The 24,011-nt window shown below is 50.6% G+C and overlaps 1 protein-coding gene and 1 non-coding gene across 9 annotated transcripts in view; both read right to left on the bottom strand.

Moving 5' to 3' along the window:
• Positions 1-24,011, bottom strand: part of LOC119971491 (RNA-binding Raly-like protein) — a 1,731,169-nt gene that overhangs the window by 15,012 nt on the left and 1,692,146 nt on the right. For all 8 annotated transcript variants that reach the window (XR_005461849.1, XR_005461852.1, XR_005461853.1 and 5 more), the window contains exon 9: positions 23,039-23,232. Coding sequence is in view for 1 of the 8 variants with exons in the window: in XM_038807076.1 (XP_038663004.1) it covers positions 23,039-23,232 (194 nt within the window). In the remaining 7 variants the exon portion in view is untranslated. The remainder of the gene's footprint in view (positions 1-23,038; positions 23,233-24,011) is intronic.
• Positions 19,048-19,120, bottom strand: trnav-cac. Its single transcript has one exon. It is a non-coding gene; the product is annotated as a tRNA-Val (tRNA).

Genomic DNA, 24,011 nt, shown 5'->3' with positions numbered 1-24,011 from the left:
GACTAAAATTTGCCAAATCCCTTGGTCCCATGGCTTCCATCCTAGGTATCTAAAAGAGATAGCGGCCAAAATTAGTTAGTGATGGAAAGGGATAAGTATACCCCGCAGGGCAAGAGTTATAGCTGGGGGAAGGGCAATTATGATGCCATTAGACATGACTTAGGATGTGTTGGTTGGAGAAGTAGGCTGCAAGGGTTGGGCACACTGGATATGTGGAGCTTGTTCAAGGAACAGCTATTGCATGTTCTTGATAAGTACGTACCAGTCAGGCAGGGAGGAAGGGGTCGAGCGAGGGAACCGTGGTTTACCAAAGAAGTGGAATCTCTTGTTAAGAGGAAGAAGGAGGCCTATGTGAAGATGAGGCATGAAGTTTCAGTTGGGGCGCTTGATAGTTACAAGGAAGCGAGGAAGGATCTAAAGAGAGAGCTGAGACGAGCAAGGAGGGGACATGAGAAGTCTTTGGCAGGTAGAATCAAGGAAAACCCAAAAGCTTTCTATAGGTATGTCAGGAATAAAAGAATGACTAGGGTAAGAGTAGGGCCAGTCAAGGACAGTGGTGGGAAGTTGTGTGTGGAGGCTGAGGAGATAAGCGAGATACTAAATGAATACTTTTCATCAGTATTCACTCAAGAAAAAGATAATATTGTGGAGGAGAATGCTGAGACCCAGGCTATTAGAATAGATGGCATTGAGGTGCGTAGGGAAGAAGTGTTGGCAATTCTGGACAAGGTGAAAATAGATAAGTCCCCGGGGCCGGATGGGATTTATCCTAGGATTCTCTGGGAAGCCAGGGAAGAGATTGCTGAGCCTTTGGCTTTGATTTTTAGGTCATCATTGGCTACAGGAATAGTGCCAGAGGACTGGAGGATAGCAAATGTGGTCCCTTTGTTCAAGAAGGGGAGTAGAGATAACCCCGGTAACTATAGGCCGGTGAGCCTAACGTCTGTGGTGGGTAAGGTCTTGGAGAGGATTATAAAAGATACGATTTATAATCATCTAGATAGGAATAATATGATTAGGGATAGTCGGCATGGCTTTGTGAAGGGTAGGTCATGCCTCACAAACCTTATCGAGTTCTTTGAGAAGGTGACTGAACAGGTAGATGAGGGTAGAGCAGTTGATGTGGTGTATATGGATTTCAGTAAAGCGTTTGATAAGGTTCCCCACGGTCGGCTATTGCAGAAAATACGGAGGCTGGGGATTGAAGGTGATTTAGAGATGTGGATCAGAAATTGGCTAGTTGAAAGAAGACAGAGAGTGGTAGTTGATGGGAAATGTTCAGAATGGAGTTCAGTTATGAGTGGCGTACCACAAGGATCTGTTCTGGGACCGTTGCTGTTTGTCATTTTTATAAATGACCTAGAGGAGGGCGCAGAAGGATGGGTGAGTAAATTTGCAGACGACACTAAAGTCGGTGGAGTTGTAGACAGTGCGGAAGGATGTTGCAGGTTACAGAGGGACATAGATAAGCTGCAGAGCTGGGCTGAGAGGTGGCAAATGGAGTTTAATGTGGAGAAGTGTGAGGTGATTCACTTTGGAAAGAATAACAGGAATGCGGAATATTTGGCTAATGGTAAAATTCTTGGTAGTGTGGACGAGCAGAGGGATCTCGGTGTCCATGTACATAGATCCCTGAAAGTTGCCACCCAGGTTGATAGGGTTGTGAAGAAGGCCTATGGTGTGTTGGCCTTTATTGGTAGAGGGATTGAGTTCCGGAGCCATGAGGTCATGTTGCAGTTGTACAAAACTCTAGTATGGCCGCATTTGGAGTATTGCGTACAGTTCTGGTCGCCTCATTATAGGAAGGACGTGGAAGCTTTGGAACGGGTGCAGAGGAGATTTACCAGGATGTTGCCTGGTATGGAGGGAAAATCTTATGAGGAAAGGCTGATGGACTTGAGGTTGTTTTCGTTAGAGAGAAGAAGGTTAAGAGGTGACTTAATAGAGGCATACAAAATGATCAGAGGGTTAGATAGGGTGGACAGCGAGAGCCTTCTCCCGCGGATGGGGGTGGCTAGCACGAGGGGACATAACCTTAAATTGAGGGGTAATAGATATAGGACAGAGGTCAGAGGTGGGTTTTTTACGCAAAGAGTGGTGAGGCCGTGGAATGCCCTACCTGCAACAGTAGTGAACTCGCCAACATTGAGGGCATTTAAAAGTTTATTGGATAAGCATATGGATGATAAGGGCATAGTGTAGGTTAGATGGCCTTTAGTTTTTTTTCCCATGTCGGTGCAACATCGAGGGCCGAAGGGCCTGTACTGCGCTGTATCGTTCTATGTTCTATGTTCTAAAATAATGGATACACGAGCTACGATTTTTGAAAATTCCCTAAATCTGGAATGGGACCAGCAAATTGAAGTTTGCAACTGTTGCACGACTTTTCAAGCATGGATGGAGAGAGAAAACCTGGAAACACTGGTCAGTTGGCCGAGCATCTGTTAGCCAGAAAATGCTGGAAGTTATTATTAAGGAATTTTGACAGTGGACTGAGAGAGCCATAGTATGATTAAAAGAAGTCAATATGGTTTTCATAGAATTTACAGTGCAGAAGGAGGCCATTCGGCCCATCAAGTCTGCACCGGCTCTTGGAAAAAGCACCCTACTTAAGACCACACTTCCAACCTATTCCCGTAACCCAGCAACCCCACCGAAACATTTTGGACACCGAGGGCAATTTAGCATGGCCAATCCACCTAACCTGCACACCTTTGGACTGTGGGAGGAAACCGGAGCGCCCGGAGGAAACCCACACAGACACGGGGAGAACGTGCAGACTCTGCACAGACAGTGACCCAAGCTGGGAATCGAACCTGGGACCTGAAGCTGTGAAGAAACTGTGTTAACCACTGTGCTACTGTGCTGCCCACTACTACTATTAGAGTAGGAAAAGGGGAACCAGTAGATGTAGTACACTTGGATTTTCAAAAGGCATTTGAGAAGGTGTCATCAGAAAGGTTAATACGCAAGATGAGGGTGCATGGAGTTGGGGGTTATATATTAGCAAGGAAAGAGGATTGGTTAATGGACAGGAAGCAGAGAGTAAGGGTAAATTGGGCATTTTCCAGTTGGCAGGCTTTGACCAGTGCAATGCCGCAAGGATCAGTATTAGGGCCTCAACTATTTACAATCTATATTAATGACATAGACAAAGAGACAGAGAGTAATATATCTAAGTTTGCTGATGATACAAGGCTAGATGGGAATACAAGCTGTGAGGGGGATACAAAGAGGCTGCAAAGAGACACAGACAGATGAAGTGAGTGGGCAAAGAGATTACAAATGGGAGTATAATGTGTGTAATTGTGATATTATTCACTTTGGTCCTGAGAAGAGAAAAACAAAATATCTTTGAAATGTCTTAAACTTGTAAATATTGATGTTCAGAGCAGAATGGCACATTGACACAGTGGTTAGCACTGCTGCCTCACAGCGCCAGGGACCGGGGTTCAATTCCTGCCTTGGGTGGCTGTGTGGATTCTGCACGTCCTCTCCATGTCTGCCTGGGTTTCCTCCGGGTGCTCTGGTTTCCTCCCACAGTCCAAAGATGTGCAGGTTAGGTAGATTGGCTGATGTAAATTGAACCTTAATGTCCAAAGGTTACTTTTGGTTGCAGGGTTATGGGGATAGGGCAGGGGAGTGGACCTGGCTGGGGTGCTCTTTCAGAAGGTCGGTGCAGACTCGATGGGCTGAATCATAGAATTTACAGTGCAGAAGGAGGCCGCTTGGCCCATCGAGTCTGCACCAGCCCTTGGAAAGAGCACCCACTTAAGCTCCACCCAATCCCCATAACCCAGGACGCCCACCTAACCCTTTTTGGACACTAAGGGCAATTTATCATTGCCAATCCACCCAACCTGCACACCTTTGGACTGTGGGAGGAAACCCACGCAGACGGGAAAAGGTGCAGACACCGCACAGACAGTTACCCAAGTGGGAATCGAACCTGGGACCCTGGAGCTGTGGAGCAACAGTGCTAACCACTATGCTACGGTACCTCCTTCTGCACTGTAGGTATTCTCTGATTCTAGGACTTGAGCATTTTCATTCAAGGAGCACAAAGTGTTAGCATGTAGGTACAACAAGCAATTAGGAAAGCAAATGGCATGTTTGTCTTTATTGCAAGGGCAGTGGAGCATAAGAATAAAGAAGTACAGAGTTTTGGTGAGACCACACCTGGAATACTGTGTGCACTTATAGTGTCCATATTTGAGGAGGGGCATACTCACATTGGATGCAGTACAACAAAGGTTCACTGGATTGGTCCCAGGGCAGAGAGCTGTCCTCTGATGAGGAATTGCGTAAATTGAGTCTATATTCTCTGGAGTTTAGAAGAATGAGAGGTTACCTCATTGAAATATTCAAGGTTAAGAAGGGGATTGACAGGGTAGGCACAGCAAAGTTGTTTCTCCTGGCTGAGCAATCTGGAACACAGGAGCGCAGTCTCAGGATCAGAGGTCATTCATTTTGAACTGAGATGAGGGAAAATCTCTTCATTCAGAGGGGTGTGAATCTTTGGAATGCTCTATCCCAGAAGGTTATAAATGCTCCATTGGTGAATTTATTTAAGGCTGGGATAGACAGATTTTTGGTGTTCCTGGGAATCAAGGGATCTGGAGAATTGGGAGGACAGTGGATTGAATTGTTAATCGTATTGAATGGCAGAATAGGCTCGATGGCCTAATGGTCTATTCCTGCTACTAATCCCTATGTTTATGTTCTTGCATCAAATACTCCTAGGACAGGGTTCCGCTGGTGGCTATGGAGTGTTTGCACATTTGGTAGTTCCTGCTATGGGTGTTTTTTTTTTTAACCTTCTCCACCTGATCTGAGGGGTGAGGGAATGTAATACTCCTCTGGTGGGACTGGTCTATGGCTTATCAGACGAGAAGTGTAACGGACAAGAGGCAGCAGCTTGATTGAGAGAGGAATAGAGGTGTGACGCTGGAAAAGATGGCGGAGAGTGGTGGGGCAGCGCTGCCCACCCAGTGGTCTATTGAGCAGCTGGCCAGCGGTCTACCGAGCAGCTGGTGACCTTTTTCAACAACAAGTTCGAGCAGCCGAGGAAGGAGGCCTCAGAGGACCAGAGAATCAGTGGGGGGAGGGGTGCTGCCAGCGGCCGCCGACTGGCGCGGCGCGATTCCCACCCCCGCCAAATCCCCGGCCCCAAAGAATTCGGTAGCCGGCGGGGGTGGGATTCACTCCGCCCCCCAGCGATTCTCCGACCCGGTGGGGGGTCGGAGAATCCCACCCATGATCTACAAAATTTGCAGATGATACAAAGTTGGGTGGGAGGGTGAGCTGTGAGGAGGATGCTTAGCGGGATTTGGACAGGCTGAGTAATCTGCATGCATGGCAGATTATCTGAATGGGTGTATATTGAGAGTGGTGGATACTCAGCGAGACCTTGGTGTCCTCGTGCATCAGTCGCTGAAAGTAAGCGCGCAGGCACAGCAGTCAACAAAGAAGGTAAATGACTTCCGGTTGCGGCTATGACCAGCTAAGTCGCACGTTTGGCTGCTCCTGCGAGGAAGGTGTTTTCGGGCCGATTGGAGGGCCCCTTACGGCGCTGGAACGACGATTCCCGGTGGGGGAAGGTTCCCAGAGGAGAACCCTGCAAAACTTATGGTCGTCACCCGAAGTGGGGCAGAAAAAAAAGCGGCAGCAGCTCCCCCAAAAAAGCGGGGGAAGAAACCCAAAATGGCGGCCGGCGGCGCACCCGAGGACTGGAGGAAATGGGCGGAGGAGCAGCAGGCCGTTCTCCTGCGCTTCTTCACGGAGCTGAAAGTGGAGCTGCTGGAGTCGATGAACGCGACGACCACCAGGCTGATGGGAGCCCAGGCGACCCAAGAGGCGTCAATTCGGGAGCTGCAGCAGGAGATGGCTGTGAGGGAGGAGGAGGCCACGGTCCTCGTGGGAAAGGTGGAGGTGCACGAGGCACTCCACCTGAAATGGCAAAACCGACTGGAGGAGATGGATACCCGCATGAGGCGGAAAAACCTGAGGATCCTGGGCCTGGCAGAAGGGCTGGAGGGGTCGGACCTCCCGAGGTATGTGGCAGAAATGCTGGGCTCACTGATGGGGGCAGGGGCCGTCCCTTCGCCCCTGGAATTGGAGGAGGCCTACAGAGTAATGGCCAGGAAGCCAAGAGCAAACGAACCCCCGAGGGCGGTGCTGGTTCGGTTCCAGCGACTCAGTGACCGGGAGAGGGTGCTGAGGTGGGCCAAGAGAGAGAGGAGCAGCAAATGGGAGAACTCGACGGTGAGGATCTACCAGGACTGGGGTGCGGAGGTGGCAAAGCGGCGGGCCCGGTTCAACCGGACGAAGGCGGTGCTGCATGCCAAGAGAATCAGATTCGGGATGCTGCAGCACAGCGCGCTTGTGGGTGACCTATAAGGACCAGCACCACTATTTTGAGTCCCCGGAGGAGGCGTGGGCCTTTGTCCAGGAAGAAAAGCTGGACTCGAACTAGAACCAGGGGATACTTGGCGGTCGTTGCCGCTCTGGTACTTTAAGCTGGACACGTGGCTTTCTTTTGGTTGGATTTTCACTTGGCTGTATTTTTGGACCCCTTTTTTTCTCTCTACCAGTTTTATTCTTTTTTCTGTTATTTATAATGTTATGTTGGGGGGGCGAGGTGGGGGGGGAGTGCCGGGGGTATGTGTTTCTTGTGGGGGTTTTTTTTAAATCGGTGTGGGATCGGGGACGGGGGTGGAACTGAAGATGGAGGGGTGGGGAGTGGCAGGGCGAAAGCGCGGGCTTTCCTCTGGTTTCCCGCGCGCGGGGCAGAGGAGGGAGGAGGGTGGGAGGAAGGGGCGTGGTCAGCAATGGCTCCCTTTCCCGCGCTGGAGCGGGGTCAAGGAGGGGTGGTAAGGGGGGGATGTCCCCCATGCCGGGAGGAGTCGGATTGTGGCAGGGACAGCCGGGTCAGCGTAAACCAGCTGACTTACGGAAGTACTATGGAGGGTGCATCGCGGCTAGGAAGGGTCCTAGCCTGGGGGGGGGAGGGGGGTGGGGGAGGGGGGAAGGGGGGGGGCTACCGGGTTGCTGCTGAAAAGGCCAGGGAGGAGAAGTTGAGGACCGGAGGGGTGGGGGGAGGGCGCCATCGCCATGGGGAGCGGGTCAGAAGGGGAGGGCTGACTCGGGGCGAGCAGGTGACAGGATATGGCTAGTCGGCAGGGGAGAGGGGCGGGCTGCCCTTCGACCCGGCTGATCACTTGGAATGTGAGGGGGCTGAATGGGCCGGTCAAGAGAACGAGAGTAATCTCGCATTTGAAGGGACTGAAGGCGGATGTAGCAATGCTACAAGAGACCCATTTGAAGGTGGCGGACCAGGTCCGCCTGAGAAGGGGGTGGGTGGGACAGGTGTTCCACTCAGGACTGGACGCAAAGAACCGGGGGGTGGCGATCCTGGTAGGGAAGAGGGTGTCGTTCGTGGCGGCGGAGGTGGTGGCGGATAAAGAGGGTAGATATGTCATGGTGAAGGGTAGGCTACAGGGGGAGAAAGTGGTGATGGTTAATGTGTATGCCCCGAATTGGGACGACGCTGGCTTCATGAGGCGCCTACTGGGCCTCATTCCGGACCTGGAGGCAGGGGGCCTGATTATGGGGGGGGGACTTCAACACAGTGCTGGACCCCGTGCTGGACAGATCGAGTTCAAGGACGAGTAGGAGGCCGGCAGCGGCAGAAGTGTTAAAGGGGTTTATGGAGCAGATGGGAGGGGTAGATCCCTGGAGGTTTGGGAGGCCGAGGGCGAGGGAGTATTCCTTTTTCTCCCATGTCCACAGAGTCTATTCTAGAATTGACTTTTTTGTATTGAGCAGGGGACTGATCCCGAAAGTACGGGAAGTGGAGTACTCGGCCATAGCGGTCTCAGACCATGCGCCACACTGGGTAGATTTGGAAATGGGGGAGGCGCGAGACCAGCGTCCGCTGTGGCGCCTGGATGTGGGGTTGCTGGCGGATGAGGAGGTGTGTAAGAGGGTCCGGAAGAGCATTGAAAGATATCTGGACACTAATGACACGGGGGAGGTGCAGGTGGGGATGGTCTGGGAGGCCCTGAAGGCGGTGATCCGGGGGGAGCTGATCTCCATACGGGCACATAGGGAAAGGAGGGAGAGACAGGAGAGGGAGAGGCTGGTGGGGGAGCTTTTGGACGTGGATAGGAGATATGCGGAGGCACCAGAGGAGGGGCTGTTGGGGGAACGGCGCAGTTTGCAGGCTAAGTTCGACCTGTTGACCACCAGAAAGGCAGAGACACAGTGGAGAAGGGCGCAGGGCGCGATTTATGAATATGGGGAGAAGGCGAGTAGGATGTTGGCGCATCAGCTCCGCAAGCGGGATGCGGCTAGAGAAATTGGGGGAGTGAGGGAGAGGGGTGGGAACGTAGTGCAGAAGGGGCCAGAAGTAAATGGGGTCTTCAGAGACTTCTATAAGGAGCTGTATCGGTCAGAGCCGCCGACGAGGGGAGGGGGGATGGAGGGCTTCTTGAACAAATTGAGGTTCCCCAAGGTCCAAGAGGAGCTGGTAGAGGGGCTGGGGGCGCCGATAGGGTTAGAGGAGCTAGTCAAGGGGATTGGGCATATGCAGACGGGGAAGGCGCCGGGACCAGACGGGTTCCCGGTGGAATTTTACAAAAAATATGCGGATTTGGTGGGCCCTGTGCTGGTACGAGCCTTCAACGAGGCATGGGAGGGGGGGGCTCTGCCCCCGACAATGTCGCAGGCACTGATCTCTCTGATCTTGAAGCGGGACAAGGACCCCGTGCAGTGTGGGTCATATAGGCCTATCTCGCTCCTGAATGTGGACGCCAAGTTGCTGGCAAAGATCCTGGCTACCAGGATAGAGGATTGTGTGCCAGGGGTGATACACGAGGACCAGACGGGTTTTGTGAAAGGGCGGCAGCTTAATACGAACGTGCGGAGACTGCTAAACGTCATCATGATGCCGGCAGTGGAGGGTGAGGCGGAGATAGTGGTGGCATTGGACGCGGAGAAAGCATTTGATAGGGTGGAGTGGAAGTACCTGTGGGAGACGCTGGAACGGTTTGGATTTGGGGAGGGATTTATTAAATGGGTGAAGCTGCTCTATTCGGCCCCGACGGCAAGTGTAGTGACGAATGGTAGGAGATCGGAGTATTTTGGGCTCCACCGGGGGACCAGACAGGGGTGCCCCTTGTCCCCCCTGCTCTTCGCACTGGCAATTGAACCGTTGGCGATGGCACCGAGGGGCTCAGGGGGGTGGAGAGGGCTGACAAGGGGCGGGGAGGAGCACCGGGTATCGCTATACGCGGACGACCTGCTGCTATACGTGGCAGACCCAGAAGGGGGAATGCCGGAGGTGATGGAACTGCTAGCAGAATTTGGGGACTTTTCGGGGTACAAGCTAAACTTGGGCAAGAGTGAGGTATTTGTGATACACCCAGGGGACCAGGAAGAGGGAATCGGGAGACTCCCGTTTAAGAGAGCAGGAAAGAGTTTTAGATATTTAGGGGTGCAGGTGGCAAGGAACTGGGGGACTCTCCACAAGCTGAATTTCTCCAGGCTGGTGGAACAGATGGAGGAGGAATTTAAAAGGTGGGACATGGTGCCGCTGTCGCTGGCGGGCAGAGTGCAGTCCGTTAAAATGACGGTCCTCCCGAGGTTTTTGTTTTTATTTCAGTGCTTGCCCATCTTCCTCCCTAGGGCCTTCTTCAAAAAGGTGACGAGTAGCATCATGAGCTACGTGTGGGCGCACGGCACCCCAAAGGTGAGGAGGGTCTTCTTGGAGCGGAGTAGGGATAGTGGAGGGCTGGCATTACCCAATCTTTCGGGGTATTACTGGGCGGCAAATGTATCGATGGTGCGCAAGTGGATGATGGAAGGGGAGGGGGCGGCTTGGAAACGAATGGAGAGGGCGTCCTGTGGCAACATAAGCCTGGGGGCCCTAGTAACGGCGCCATGGCCGCTCCCTCCCACGAGGTACACCACGAGCCCGGTGGTGGCGGCCACCCTCAAGATCTGGGGGCAGTGGAGGCGACACAGGGGGGAAGTGGGAGGTCTGATGGAGGCACCGTTAAGACGGAACCATAGATTCATCCCGGGGAACATGGACGGGGGATTTCAGAGCTGGCACAGGGTGGGCATCAGGCAGCTGAAGGATCTGTTTGTAGATGGGAGGTTTGCGAGCCTGAGAGAGCTGGAGGAGAAATTCGGGCTCCCCCCGGGAAACATGTTTAGACATTTGCAGGTGAAGACATTTGCTAGACGCCAGGTGGAAGGGTTTCCCTTGCTCCCCAGTAGGGGGGCGAGTGATAGGGTGCTCTCGGGGGTCTGGGTCGGAGGGGGGAGGATATCGGACATCTACAAAGTAATGCAGGAGGCGGAGGAGGCATCAGTAGAGGAGCTGAAAGCCAAGTGGGAGGGGGAGCTGTGAGAACAGATAGAGGATGGAACATGGGCTGATGCCCTGGAGAGGGTTAATTCTTCCTCCTCGTGTGCGAGGCTTAGCCTCATTCAATTTAAGGTGCTACATAGAGCCCATATGACGGGGACAAGGATGAGTCGGTTCTTTGGGGGTGAGGACAGATGTGTCAGGTGTTCGGGAAGTCCAGCGAACCATGTCCATATGTTTTGGGCATGTCCGGCACTGGAGGAGTTCTGGAAGGGGGTGGCAAGGACGGTGTCGAGGGTGGTGGGATCCAGGGTCAAACCAGGATGGGGACTTGCGATCTTTGGGGTTGGGGTGGAGCCGGGGGTACAGGAGGCGAGAGAGGCCGGAGTACTGGCCTTTGCGTCCCTAGTTGCTCGAAGAAGGATACTAATACAGTGGAAGGACGCGAGGCCTCCAAGCGTGGAAACTTGGATTAATGACATGGCAAGCTTTATTCAGTTGGAAAGGGTCAAATTCGCCCTGAGAGGGTCGGTACAAGGGTTCTTCAGGCGGTGGCAGCCTTTCCTCGACTTTTTGGCTCAGAGATAGGGTACAGAGGTCGCAGCAGCAGCAACCCGGGGGGGAGGGGAGGGGGGGGGGGGAGGGGGGTGGCAACAACGGTTGTGGTGGGTTATTTACGGTTGAAATGCGGGCAAATTTGCTCGCAGTTCATGTTTGATGTTGATTGTTGGTTTGTTTGTTTTTGGGGGAGGGGGGAGGGGGGGAGGGACAACGCGCGCGCGAGTTCGGGCGGGGGGGGATATTTGTTAAGAGGGAATATTTTGTAATATTTTATAGTTAGTTGGGGTAAATATCTTCATGTAAAAAATTCTTTCAATAAAAATTATTTTAAAAAAAAAACAAAGAAGGTAAATGATATTGGCCTTCATAGCGAGAGGATTTGAGTATAGGAATAGAGATGTTTTACTGCAATTCTATAAGGCATTGGTGAGGCCACATCCAGAGTATTGAGTGCAGTTTTGGCGTCCTTATCTAGGGAAGGATGTTCTTGCTATGGAGGCAGTGCAGCAAAGGTTTACCAGGCTGATTCCTGGGAAGACAGGACTGTGATATAAGGAGAGACTAAGTCGGTTAGTATTATATTCATGAATGTTTAGAAGACTGGATTGGATTGGATTTGTTTATTGTCACGTGTACCGAGGTACAGTGAAAAGTATTTTTCTGCAAGCAGCTCAACAGATCATTCAGTACATGGAAGAAAAGGGAATTAAACAAAATTCAAGAAAATACATAATAGGGCAACACAAGATGCACAATGTAACTACATAAGCATTGGCATCGGATGAAGCATACAGGGTGCAGTGTTAATGAGGTCAGTCAATAAGAGGGTCATTTAGGAGTCTGGTGACAGTGGGGAAGAAGCTGTTTTTGAGTCTGTTTGTGCGTGTTCTCAGACTTGTGTATCTCCTGCCCGATGGAAGAAGTTGGAAAGGTGAGTAAGCCGGGTGGGAGGGATCCTTGATTATGCTGCCCGCTTTCCCCTGGCAGCGGGAGGTGTAGATGGAGTCCATGGATGGGAGGCAGGTTTGTGTGATGGACTGGGCGGTATTCACGACTCTCTGAAATTCCTTGCGGTCCTGGGCAGAGCAGTTGCCATACCAGGCTGTGATGCAGCCCGATAGGATGCTTTCTATAGTGCATCTGTAAAAGTTGGTAAGGGTTAATGTGGACATGCCGAATTTCCTTAGTTTCCTGAGGAAGTATAGGCGCCGTTGTGCTTTCTTGGTGATAGCGTCGACGTGGGTGGACCAGGACATATTTTTGGTGATGTGCACCCCTAGGAATTTGTAAATGTTAACCATCCCCACCTCGGCCCCGTTGATGCTGACAGGGGTGTGTACAGTAACTTTGCTTCCTGATGTCGATGACCAGCTCTTTAGTTTTGCTGGGATTGAGGGAGAGATTGTTGTCGTTGCACCACTCCACTAGGTTCTCTATCTCCCTCCTGTATTCTGACTAGTCGTTATTCGAGATCCGGCCCACTATGGCCGTATCGTCAGCAAACGTGTAGATGGAGTTGGAACCAAGTTTTGCCACGCAGTCGTGTGTGTACAGGGAGTAGAGTAGGGGGCTAAGTACGCAGCCTTGCGGGGCACCGGTATTGAGGACTATTGTGGAGGAGGTGTTGGTGTTCATTCTTACTGATTGTGGTCTGTTGGTCAGAAAGTCAAGGATCCAGTTGCAGAGTGGAGAGCCAAGTCCTAGGTTTTGGAGCTTTGATATGAGCTTGGTTGGGATTATGGTGTTGAAGGCGGAGTTGTAGTCAATAAATAGGAGTCTGATGTAGGAGTCCTTGTTTTCGAGACGGCAGGGAAATGGCGTCTGATGCCGTCTCCTTGCGACGGTATGCGAATTGAAGTGAGAGGAGCTCTCAGAGCAACTTAAAAATTCCAACAGGATTAGACAAGGTAGATGAGAAAGAATGTTCTCAGTGGTGGGGAAGTCCAGAGATAGGGGTCATAGTTTGAAGATAAGGGGTAAACCTTTTAGGACTGAGGTGAGGAGAAATTTCTTCACCCAGAGAGTGGTGAATCTGTGCAATTCACTAACACAGATAGTAGATGAGGCTAAAACATTTTGAAATTTCAAGAAGGAATCTTGGGGCTAAAGGGCTATTGGGGGGGGGGGGGGGGGTGTGAAGTATCAGGGTATTGAATTTAATGATCAGCCATGATCACAATGAATGGTGGAGCAGGTTCAAAGTGCCGAATGACCTCCTCCTGCTTTTATTTTCCATGTTTCTATGAACAGGACGAGTTCGGAATACTTCAGTTTGAGCTGGGGGACGAGGCAGAGGTGCCCACTCTCCCCACTGCTTTTTGTCCTGGCAATAGAGCCATTGGCAATGGCGCTCAGGGCGTCGAGGGCTTGAAAAGGAATTGAACCGGGGTGGGTCAAGCACGGGTTTTGTTGTATGTAGATGATGTTCTATTATATATCTCGGAACCAGTGGGGCGTTTCGACAGGATTATGGAAACCCTGAGGGAATTTCTCTGTTTCTCGGGGTATGAATTGAACATGGGGAACAGCAAAGTGTTCCTGATTAATGCCAGAGGGCAGGAGAGAAGGCTAGGGAAGTTGCCTTTCCATGTGGTGGGCGCGAGCTTTCGGTATCTCGGGATACAGGTGTTGCGGAGCTGGGCCCAGCTGCATAAATTGAATTTAGTATGACTGGTAGAGGAGGTTAAGGGCAAAGGGGAAGAGGAGTTGCCGGTGGGTGGGAGGTGGAGTTGAGGATCTGGCTGTGGAAGGAAGCCATGCGGAGAGTGAACGCTTCTTCATTGTGTGCGAGGTTAAGCCTCATCCTATTTAAGGTGGTGCACAGGACCCACATGACGGTTGTGAGGATGAGCTGGTTCTTTGCAGGGGTGGAGGATAGGTGTGGCCGATGTTTTGGGGGGGGAGCTGTGAATCACGTCCACATGTTCTGGGCTTGTCCAAAGCTGAGGGGGTTCTGGCAGGGTTTGTTGGATGTCATGCCCGAGAGTTTGGTTGCCGGGGTGGCTCCGAGTCCAGAGGTGGCAATATTTGGAGTGTCGGAACAGCCGGGAGTCCAGGTGGGGAGAGAGGCCGATGTTTTGGCCTTTTCCTCTCTGATATCCGGGAGGTGGATTTTGCTGGGCTGGCGGGAAGCCACCAAAGGCGGGTGCATGAGTGAACGACATGGCAGAATTCCTGCCATTGGCGAAGGTTAAGTTCCCTCTACAGGTTGTGGATGAGGGGTTCACCCTGAGGTGGAGGTCATTTATCTGTGGGAGATAAGACGGGGAAAATAAGGGGCGGGGTGAGTTACAGGCCCATTATCAGTTGCTGCAGTTGGCTTGTATTTTTGTATCTGTTGTTTTGATTTTCTGATATTTCTATGTATATGTTCAAAATGCCTTTAATAAAAATATATTTTTTTAAACACTCCCAGGACAGCTGCAGCATGAGTTAGATACCAAATAAAGCCGCTCTACACCATCCCCATGAAACACTCCTATCCCAGGTATAATATGGGTGAGATTCAGAAAGCTCCATTAACACTATGCCCATCAAACACTCTCAGGATGGGGTTCAGTAAAGAGAAAAACACTTTCAAATCCGATCATTTGGTCAGCACTCCTTACTCCTGGTGATGTGAAATTGCCATTGCTGTGCCAGCCATCCTGTGCCCTCTTTGGGCGTGACTGCTGATTTGGTGCCAAACTGAACAAGAGGCAGTTTTGGGCTGAAGGTCTATGACCTGCGGTTGCTTAAACTCATTCTGCATGTCACTCTTGCTACCATCTGACAGCAAAGAGATCTCAAACAGTCTGGGCTGGATTGGAAGCAGGGCCAAAGGTCAGCGAGCTAACCCACTGCATCATCCAGTTCCCCCACAGTGCCTGTGGCATAACACAGCCATTTCCAACATCCGACAGGAAGAGGGTAGTTGCAACATTTTTGTGATATTCTCCTCCCAGAACAGTGCTGCCACATTTTACCAATTCATAAACTTACAACCGGCTCTTTAGGGATGCCCGTTTAATTATTGTTTTTGCCGAGGTTTGTTATTATTTTGGTGGGGTTTCCAGGCAACCAGTGCCTCAGCCAGTGTACCCTGTGGGGGCTGCAACACTGCTCAAGGTCCATCCCACCATGAGGGCATCGCAGCCACGTCTGCTCCTGCACTCACTTGACACATGCATTTCAAGGTCTTAGGGCTTGTATGTCATAGAACCATAGGGTGAAACTTTACCAGACCAAAGGAGGGGGTGGGGGGCGGGGGGCAGTAGAGTTGTCGTAGAGCTGGGGGTGGTGGGGGGGAGGTGCAATAGAGATGTCGTAGAGCCATGGTGGATTGGCTCCCTGACCACGTTCAGCCATTGGGGAAGTTTAGTGATGGTGGGAACGGATTTGGACGAGCAGCCTATACCAAGACAGCAGGCCGCCAATTTGAATATGCAAAGGCCCTATTATGGTCACTTTGCCAAGAGTATCCAACCGCCACCCCCGTCAACAGGGGGTCCACAAGATATGTGTAGGCAGTCTCCCTGCAGCAGCCTGGGGAGGGGTGGGGGCATTATCTTAACATCTCCTGTCATTCCCTCCAGAGAGGTTTCCCCTCCATCTTGAGATTTTAAAATATATTTTGGAACTTTCTTCGACCTGCCTGTGGGATCTCTAAATTCCTCGAAAGTGGTATCCATGCCTGGTGATGCAGCAGAGGCTCCCCTGGTCCTGCCTGAGCCAGCAGCTCTCGGGGGCAGCTGGCATACCCCAGCCGCACCTATTCAATCATCTGTCGCCTGCAAAATTGAGGGGAATGTCTCACCGGGTTGTCATGCGTGTTGTCCACACACATATTGGTCCGCTGTTGGCACCTCGGTGGTTTTGATAAAATCCCAGCCATTGAGTGATTATCGTACAGAAGGAGGCCATTGGGCACATGAGCACATGTAGCTCTCTGTAGAGTCAGTCCCACTCCCACCTCCCCAGACCCCAGTCCCACCCCCCAACCCCACTTCCACCCCCCGAACACACTCCCAGCCCCGACCCCACTCCCACCCCCCCCCCCGACCCCACTCCCACCCCCTGACCCCACTACCACCTCCGACCCTACTCTCACCCATGCTCCTTGTATCCCTGCAAGTTTAATTCTCTCAAGTGTTCATCCAATTTCTTTCCGAAATCATTGATCATCTCCCTTTCCACCATCCTCGTGGGTGGTGAGTTCCTTTTCCCTGTGTTAAAAAGTTCTTCCTCCCTGTATCTCTTGCCCAGAACCTTAAATCTGTGTACCGCCACCAGCACTCCCCCTGCCCCCCGACCCAGTCCTTGGACCATCAGCTAATGCGAACATTTTTCTTTGCCCACCTTATCTAAACCTGTCATAATCTTGTACACCTTGATCAAATCTCCCCTCAATCTCCTTCGCTCCAACGAGAACAACCCCAATTTCTCCAACCCTAATCCTGTCACTAAAACCCTCCTCAACCCTGGAACCATTCTGGCAACTCTCTTATTATATCCTTAGGTTGTCTCAAAGTATTTTTGAAGCATTTTTCAGGTTTGACCACAGTTATCATGTAGAAAATGTGGAAGCTAATTTGCACATGGCAAGATTCCACATGAGCAGAAATGAGATAAATGACCAGATACCCTTTTTTTTCCTGCATATGGGCTGAGGGACTCCCTTGACCTGCTTCAAAAGTATGCTGTGGGGTCTTCTACCTTCACCGGAGATGAAAGCTGCCACCTCCAAGCGTGAAGTGCTCTCTCATACTGCACTGGCAAAGTCAGCCTGAATTATGGGGGCGACAACTCAGAAATGGAGCTTGAACCATGAATGTCAGATGGCAGCCACTGGGCTGATATCTTTCTCGTCGGGTTCACTTTGAGCAAACTTTGTTTGAACGACCACTGGCGTGAGTGCTCTTTGCCAACCAGGTTCAGGACAGGCATGAGTCTCCGTGTAGCCAATCTCCACTGCTGGGGCCTCAGTTCAAACCATTATGCACATGTGCAGATGAGAGACACAAACAATACTACACATGACCAAGGAATGTCACTTCTGCAGACCTAACTTCTGCATAACCTAACCTTACATTCAGCAAATGAACCACAGAATCATAGAATCCCAACAGTGCAGAAGGAGGCCATTCGGCTCATTGAGTTTGCACCGACCCCTCTGAAAGAGAACCCTGCCTAGGTCCACTCCCCCAGCCCAGCCCCATAACCCCAACCTTAGCTGCACATCCTTGGACACAAAGGGGCAATTTTAGCATGGCCAATCTACCTAACCTGCACGTCTTTGACACTAAGGAACAATTCAGCGTGGCCAATCCACCTAACCGTTGGTCTGTGGGAGGAAACCGGAGCACCTGGAGGAAACCCACACAGACACGGGAGAAAGTGCAAACTCTACACAGTCACCCAAAGCCCAAATTGAACCCAAGTCCCCTGGCGCTGTGAGGCAGTAAAGCTAACTACTGTGCCACCATGCTACCGAGAAGACAATTACTTGGCCTTGAGGGTTCGCAAAATAATAACTGAACAGTGAACTTAAATGGGTGATGCAGGGCACAGTGACACCAATTGCTAACCAACCCGCTTAGCTCAGGTCACTTTTAAAAAATAAATTTAGAGTACCCAATTATTTGTTTATAATTAAGGGGCAATTTAACATGGCCAATCCATCTCCCATGCACATATCTGGGTTGTGGGAGTGAAACCCATGCAGACACGGGGAGAATGTGCAAATTCCACACGGGCAGTGACCCGGGGCCCAGATCAAACCCGCGTCCTCGTCATCGTAAGGCAGCAGTGCTAACCACTGCGCCACCGTGCTGCCCTCTCATCTCTGGTCAGTTAATTCTGCGCAGGCAGATGGTTTATCCGTCGGCATCCTTCAAAATTAGCCACAACTATTGAAATCTGCAAACAACACACAGCCTGGCTCACTGACAATCCAGGGAGGTGACACAACCTAAGCCCTGCTCCAAAGGCCTGTTTCTATTGTGTGTAGATTATTCATCCAGAAGAAAAAAATATGACGGGAGGATTTGAAAAAAAAGCCTCGTACAGGGTACGAATCAGGGTAGGAATCAAAGAGAATATGTAAAAATAGTGCTTTGAATGCAATTCCAGGATACTGCAGCAAACCAGCAATACTGGAGCATGACAGGGAAGTGCAAAATAGAATTATTATGTTTTCATCAACGCTTTATCCTTCCCCATTTACATCCCTCCTCCCCTGAAAGCACTGATTCCTGCTAAGGCACGGTTCTTTTTGGGACTGGCAGCTCCCTGATGCTTTGTTCAAGCGACCACTCTCCTTGTTTGCTAATAATGACGTGGAGATGGAGTAGAGTGGCAATTCTCATCAGTTGATTTTGACCAGAGCCAGCCTCGACAGGAAACCCATCAGACTCTCCCTGGGCGATGGAGGGGAGGCAGCACCCAGGGGGGCTTGCTGTTGTCCATTGCTAACCATGATCCAACCAACCACCCCTTTAACTCCACCCCACAAGATGAGAATGGAGCTGCTCAGAGGCTCAGGCTTGAAGGATGGAGGCTCTGCGGAGCTGAAGCCATCTGCGGAGCTGCACCTCAGTGAGAGCTGAGGGGCGGCACGGTGGCACAGTGGTGAGCACTGTTGCCTCACAGCACCAGGGACTTGGGTTCAATTCTGGCTTTGGGTGACTGTGTGGAGTTTGCATGTTCTCCCCGTGCCTGTATGGGTTTCCGCCATGAGCTCCAGTTTCCTCCCACAGTCCAAAGATGTGCACGCTTAGATGGAGTGGCCATGAAAAATTGCCCTTAGTGTCCAAAGATAATAATAATAATGTTTATTATTGCTACAAGTAGGTTTACATTAACACTGCAATGAAGTAATAGTGAAAATTCCCTCGTCGCCACACCCCAGTGCCTGTTCGGGTACACAGAGGGAGAATTTAGAATGTCAATTCACCTAACAGCACGTCTTTCGGGAGTTGTGGGAGGAAACCAGAGCACCCGGAGGAAACCCACGCAGACACGGGGAGAACATGCAGACTCCACACAGACAGTGACCCAAGCCAGGAATCGAACCTGGGAGCCTGGTGCTGTGAAGCAACAGTGCTAACCACTGTGCTACCGTGCTGCCCAGATGCTACCACCCAGGATCGAACTGGGGACCTTTCGCGTGTGAGGCGAATGTGATAACCACTACTCTATGGAAACCATGTGCTGGTTAAGTGGGGTTACGGTACAGGGCGGGGTTGTGAGCCTAGGTAGGGTGCATTTTCGTAGGGACGGTGTAAATTTGATGGATCAACTGGCCTTCTTCTGTACTGTCAGAATCCTATGGATTCAATGGAGAGAGAGGGAGAGAGAGGACAAAACTAGCGACAGCAAAATAAAACTGGCTAAATTTATCCGTTAACTGCTGACCAAAGGCAGAATAAAATAGCAATGAAATCAAGTCTCCCACAGGGGACGAAAAGCATTTAATTTTAGCTCATGCAATACTTCACGTCCCCTACTTCTCAACATCCACAAAAAAACAATTTCCTTTTCAAATTGCCCTAATGATGAAAGCTCAGCTTAATAGCCTCAGGCTGCACATTCAACAGCGTATGTAAAAGAGAGCTTCTGGTCCAACAATTAAATCGCAGGAGAACCATCAAAGGCAAAGATCGGCCCTTTATTAAATTCTTTTTAAATAGGAACTGATACTCACTGCTCCTGCTGGCTCACAGTGCTCACAATGTAAGTAATTTACAACTTGGTTGCAAGGATTTAAATTAACAGAACAGCAAGATGATCTCATCCAGCTCCTCATATAACATGCCACTGAACGGTGGGCTTATCTGCGTTTTCCAGTGAGAGCCGCAAGTGAGTAAAATGGAGCACACTGACAATACCGAGGAGGATCAGGACCTCTGATGTCTAAAAGGCTCTGACAAATGGCTCCATGATGGCCCAATTGATAAAAAGCAATTTGAAACACACAACAGGGCAGACTGCTCTTTGGTTTAATTTGTGCTCCCATGTGAGTTAGTGGGTGTGGGGTGAGCAGGGTGGGGGAGGGGGGTGCGGGGTCAGCGCTGCTGGGGGTAGAGGCTGGGTATGGCAGTTGCTGTGTGGTTTCAGTGCTGCCAGAGCTGGGTACGGGAAAATAAGCACCTGCCGGGCCTACTTGCTCCTGGTTGCGAACCAGCGACTTCCCCTAGAACTGCACCTTGTGTGGTGCTGACTCAGGAGGGAACATGGCCTGGCTGTACTTAAATGTCCAATGGTCAACTGTCTATTGGTGTTCACTATTTGTGGGTGGGCTCCTGTGTCATTGGCTTAATTGTGGGATCTTGCTGTGTATAAATTGGCTGTCAAAGTTCCCCGCATCGCCGACACTGCGCTGCTGTGGAGCGCCTTGGGGCGTCCGAAGGTATGAATTCAAGTTCTTGCTTCCTTTCATGTGTGGAGAATGGACTCTTGGACTAGTTACTGGAAGGTGAACCCAGAATAGGAAGAACTTGCATTTCCATAGCACCTTTCGTGACCTCAGGACTTCACGGCCAAGCGGGGACTTCTAAAGCACAGTCAGTGTCACATAGAAATACGCATAAGAATAGGTCCTTCAGCCCTTTGAGCTTACTCTACCTTTCAATACGATGATGGCTGATCTTCTCTCTTAATTCCACCTTCTTGCATTATCCTCACAGTCCTTAATGACTTTAGCATTTAGAAATCCATTAATCTCTGTCTTTAAAATACCGACTGAACATCCACAGCTCTTTTCAATAGAGTTCCAAAGATTCAGAATTTCTCCTCGGCTTAGTCTTAAATAACCGATCCCTTATCCTGAGAGTGTGACCCTATGTTCTACAATCTCCAGGGGAACTTGGTGGAAAGTGGGAGAGGGAAAGGTGGAGGAACAGCCTCTTAACATCCATCATTCAATCCCCTTATGAATTGTAAATGTTTTGGGGTTGGGTTCAAATCCCGCCACTGCAGATGGTGAAATTTGAATTCAATAATAATCTGGAATTAAAATCTAATGATAACCATGAAACCATTGTCATAAAAAACAACCTGGTTCACTAATGTCCTTTAGGGGAGGAAATCTGCCGTCCTAACCTGGTCTGGCCTACATGTGACTTCAGCCCCACATCAATGTGGTGGACACTTTACTGTTCCTAAAGGGCAATTGGGGATGGTCAATAAATGCTGGCACAGCCTGCGATGCTCAGGCAAGGGGCAAGATTCAGAAGGTGGGGCCTTCATGAATAACCTCAGCCGGTATGGGAATAGAACCCATGCTGCTGGCCTTGCTCTGCATCACAAACCAGCTGTCTAGCAAACTGAGCTAGGAATCACTGTTGTAATGTAGAAAACGGGCAGCCAATTTGCACACTGCCTGGGTTCCGTCTTTTGACTGAGACTTGCACCCACAATCCTCTGACTCAAGCTGCAAGAGTGAGCCAATAATGCTAACGTGATACGCTGAAGCTAATGGAAAGGCAATTTGGATAGGAGAAACAGTAATGACTGTTGCAATATTGTCCAATACGCACCTCTGCGGAAAGTTAGAATTATCCCAAGTGCTTGGAGGACAGAAGGATATAACCTCTAAACATAGGCATCATCCTTTAATGCTGAACCAATAGGTTCTGTTCTGTATTCACCATCCGCCCCCGTTGTCTGATTTCACCTCCATTCATTTCAAGAACACCAGAAGCAGAAAAGCTGTCTGTACAGATGTCTGTGACATGGTTCTTTTGATGTGATGCGACATGCACTCAAATTAATTTCAAGCACATTTTCCATTGGGAACTGCTCCAAATGAGCCAACCCACGATTCTGCGAAGTTGGCCAGCGTGACCTTCCCAGCTCCCCGTGTGTGGGCATCTACATTTTGTACACAGCATCTGTCATGAGTGGAGCTGGCTGCACATTTACTATGGCGACTGCAAAGTACTGATTTTCCCACATTCAGTGCATTCACGCAGCCAAAATATTTCAGAAACGGTGACATGCTGTTGTGCCTTTCCTTCGCCAGCCACCCCCCCCCCCCCCCCCTCCCCGGTGCCGTATAACATGGGAACATTGGTAATGCTTTCAAATAAAAGCAAAATATTGCAGGTGCTGGAAATCTGAAATAAAAACAGAAAATGGGAAAACATAGCAGGTCTGGCAGCATCTGAGGAGACAGGAACTGTGTTAATGTTTTGAGTCTGCATGATGCTTCTAGCGACGCAGCGGCACGGTGGTTAGCACTGCTGCATCACAATGCTAGAGACCCGGGTTCGATTCCGACCTCGGGTGACTATCTGCATGGAGTTTTGCACATTCTTCCCATGTCTGCGTGAGTTTCCTCCGGATGCTCCGGTTTCCTCCCACAGTCCAAAGATGTACAGGCTTTGTGGATTGGCTTGGTAAATTGCCCCAAGGTGGGATTATGGGGATAGGGTGGGGGATTATGGGGATAGGGTGGGAGATTGGGCCTAGATAGGGTGGGGGATTGGGCAGCACAAGTTAATAGCACTATAGCTTCACAGTGCCAGGATCCCACGTTCAATTCCCGGCTTGGGTCACTGTCTTTGCGGAGTCTGCACGTTCTCCCCATGTCTGCGTGGGTTTCCCCCGGGTGCTCCGGTTTCCTCCCACAGTTCAAAGGCGTGCAGGTTAGGTGGATTGGCCATGATAAATTGCCCTTAGTGATCAAAAATGTTAGGAGGGGTTATTGGATTACGGGGATAGGGTGGGCTTAAGTGGGTTGGTGCAGACTCGATGGGCCGAATGGCCTCCTTCTGCACTGTATGTTCTATGATAGGGTGCTCTTTCAGAGGGCCAGTGCAAACTCGCTGGGCTGAATGGCCTCCTCCTGCATTGTAAGGATTCTGTTTCTCTCTCCACAGATGCTGCCGAACCTGCTGGGCTTTACCAGCTTTTTCTGTTTCTTGTAAATTTTCAGTATTAGCAGCAAAGTACAAATCATAACTCAGGCATTACCCTATCTCTCTATAGTCTGTTCTCTTCTACTTCGGACCAGCAGATAGGGGGCAACTGAACAGCAACGATGGTGTACGATGACTGTTGATTTCAATTTTAAAAATGGGCTTCACCACCATGCTGATATTATGTGATATCTGTGCTTACCAGCTCATCCGTGCCTTCGTCGTCAAAGTCATCCTCCACTCCGTCAACTTCCTCGAGGATCTCGTCCCCTTCCAGCTCCCCGCCGTCCACTGTGTCGCCCTCCGTCTGTTCGTCTGCTGTTGCGTCATCAGCGTTATCCGCCGCTCCGTCGCCGGGGTTACGCTCTGTCGTGACTGCGGTCTCCAGCTTCGTCTCTGTAAAGTGACAGCTATTACAATTGATCCTCGGTCCCTCATTGCCTGAGACAGGCTCAAAACGCACGAGTGATGATAACCAATTACCTGTCCCAACGCCAACCTCAGTTCCGATGTCCCAGCAGTGTCAAAAAAGCTATCACTGTAACTTTCCCCTTAATTACAGGGAGTGCGGGTGGGAGATAAATACTATGTTTTGTTAAACAATAACTTAGATCCTTTGTACAAGCGAATGGTGATTATTGAAAAATAAAGGTAAAAACATTTTGGCTCAAAAACTGACTGGTTACAAAGAATTATTTAGAAATCACAGCACAGTAGAGGCAGGCTCGTGTAGGGGGTCGGGATTGCTGGCGCTGCAACGCTGTCGTGTCCAACGGCTCCAGGAAAGTATTCGGGGAGTCCGGTGGAGATGGCCACATTGAAGATCTGGAGGCAGTTTAAACGACACTTTAAGCTGGGGACTAGTTCGGGGGGTGAGGTGCCAATTAGGGTCATCATGGGTTTGAGCTGGGGAGGATGGATGCGAGGTTTCAGGGATGGGACGAGAGGGGAATTAAAGAAATGAAGGATCTGTTGCTTGGTGGAGGCGATTTGCGAGCCTAGAGGAGTTGGGAGAAAAGTATGGACTGTCGCAAGGGGAAGGGTTCAGGTATGTGCAGGTCCGGAACTTTGCAGGAAAGAATTTTCCAACCTTCCCAATAGCGACGGGCTTTTTGTTGCTTGAGGCGGTGCTATCAGCGGGGTGGGGGGGGGGGGGGGGGGTCGGGGGGGTGGGT

The sequence above is a fragment of the Scyliorhinus canicula genome, chromosome 9 (genome assembly GCF_902713615.1).
Source record: "Scyliorhinus canicula chromosome 9, sScyCan1.1, whole genome shotgun sequence".
Taxonomy (NCBI): Eukaryota; Metazoa; Chordata; class Chondrichthyes; order Carcharhiniformes; family Scyliorhinidae; genus Scyliorhinus; species Scyliorhinus canicula.
This window is presented reverse-complemented; position numbering and strand designations above follow the sequence as displayed.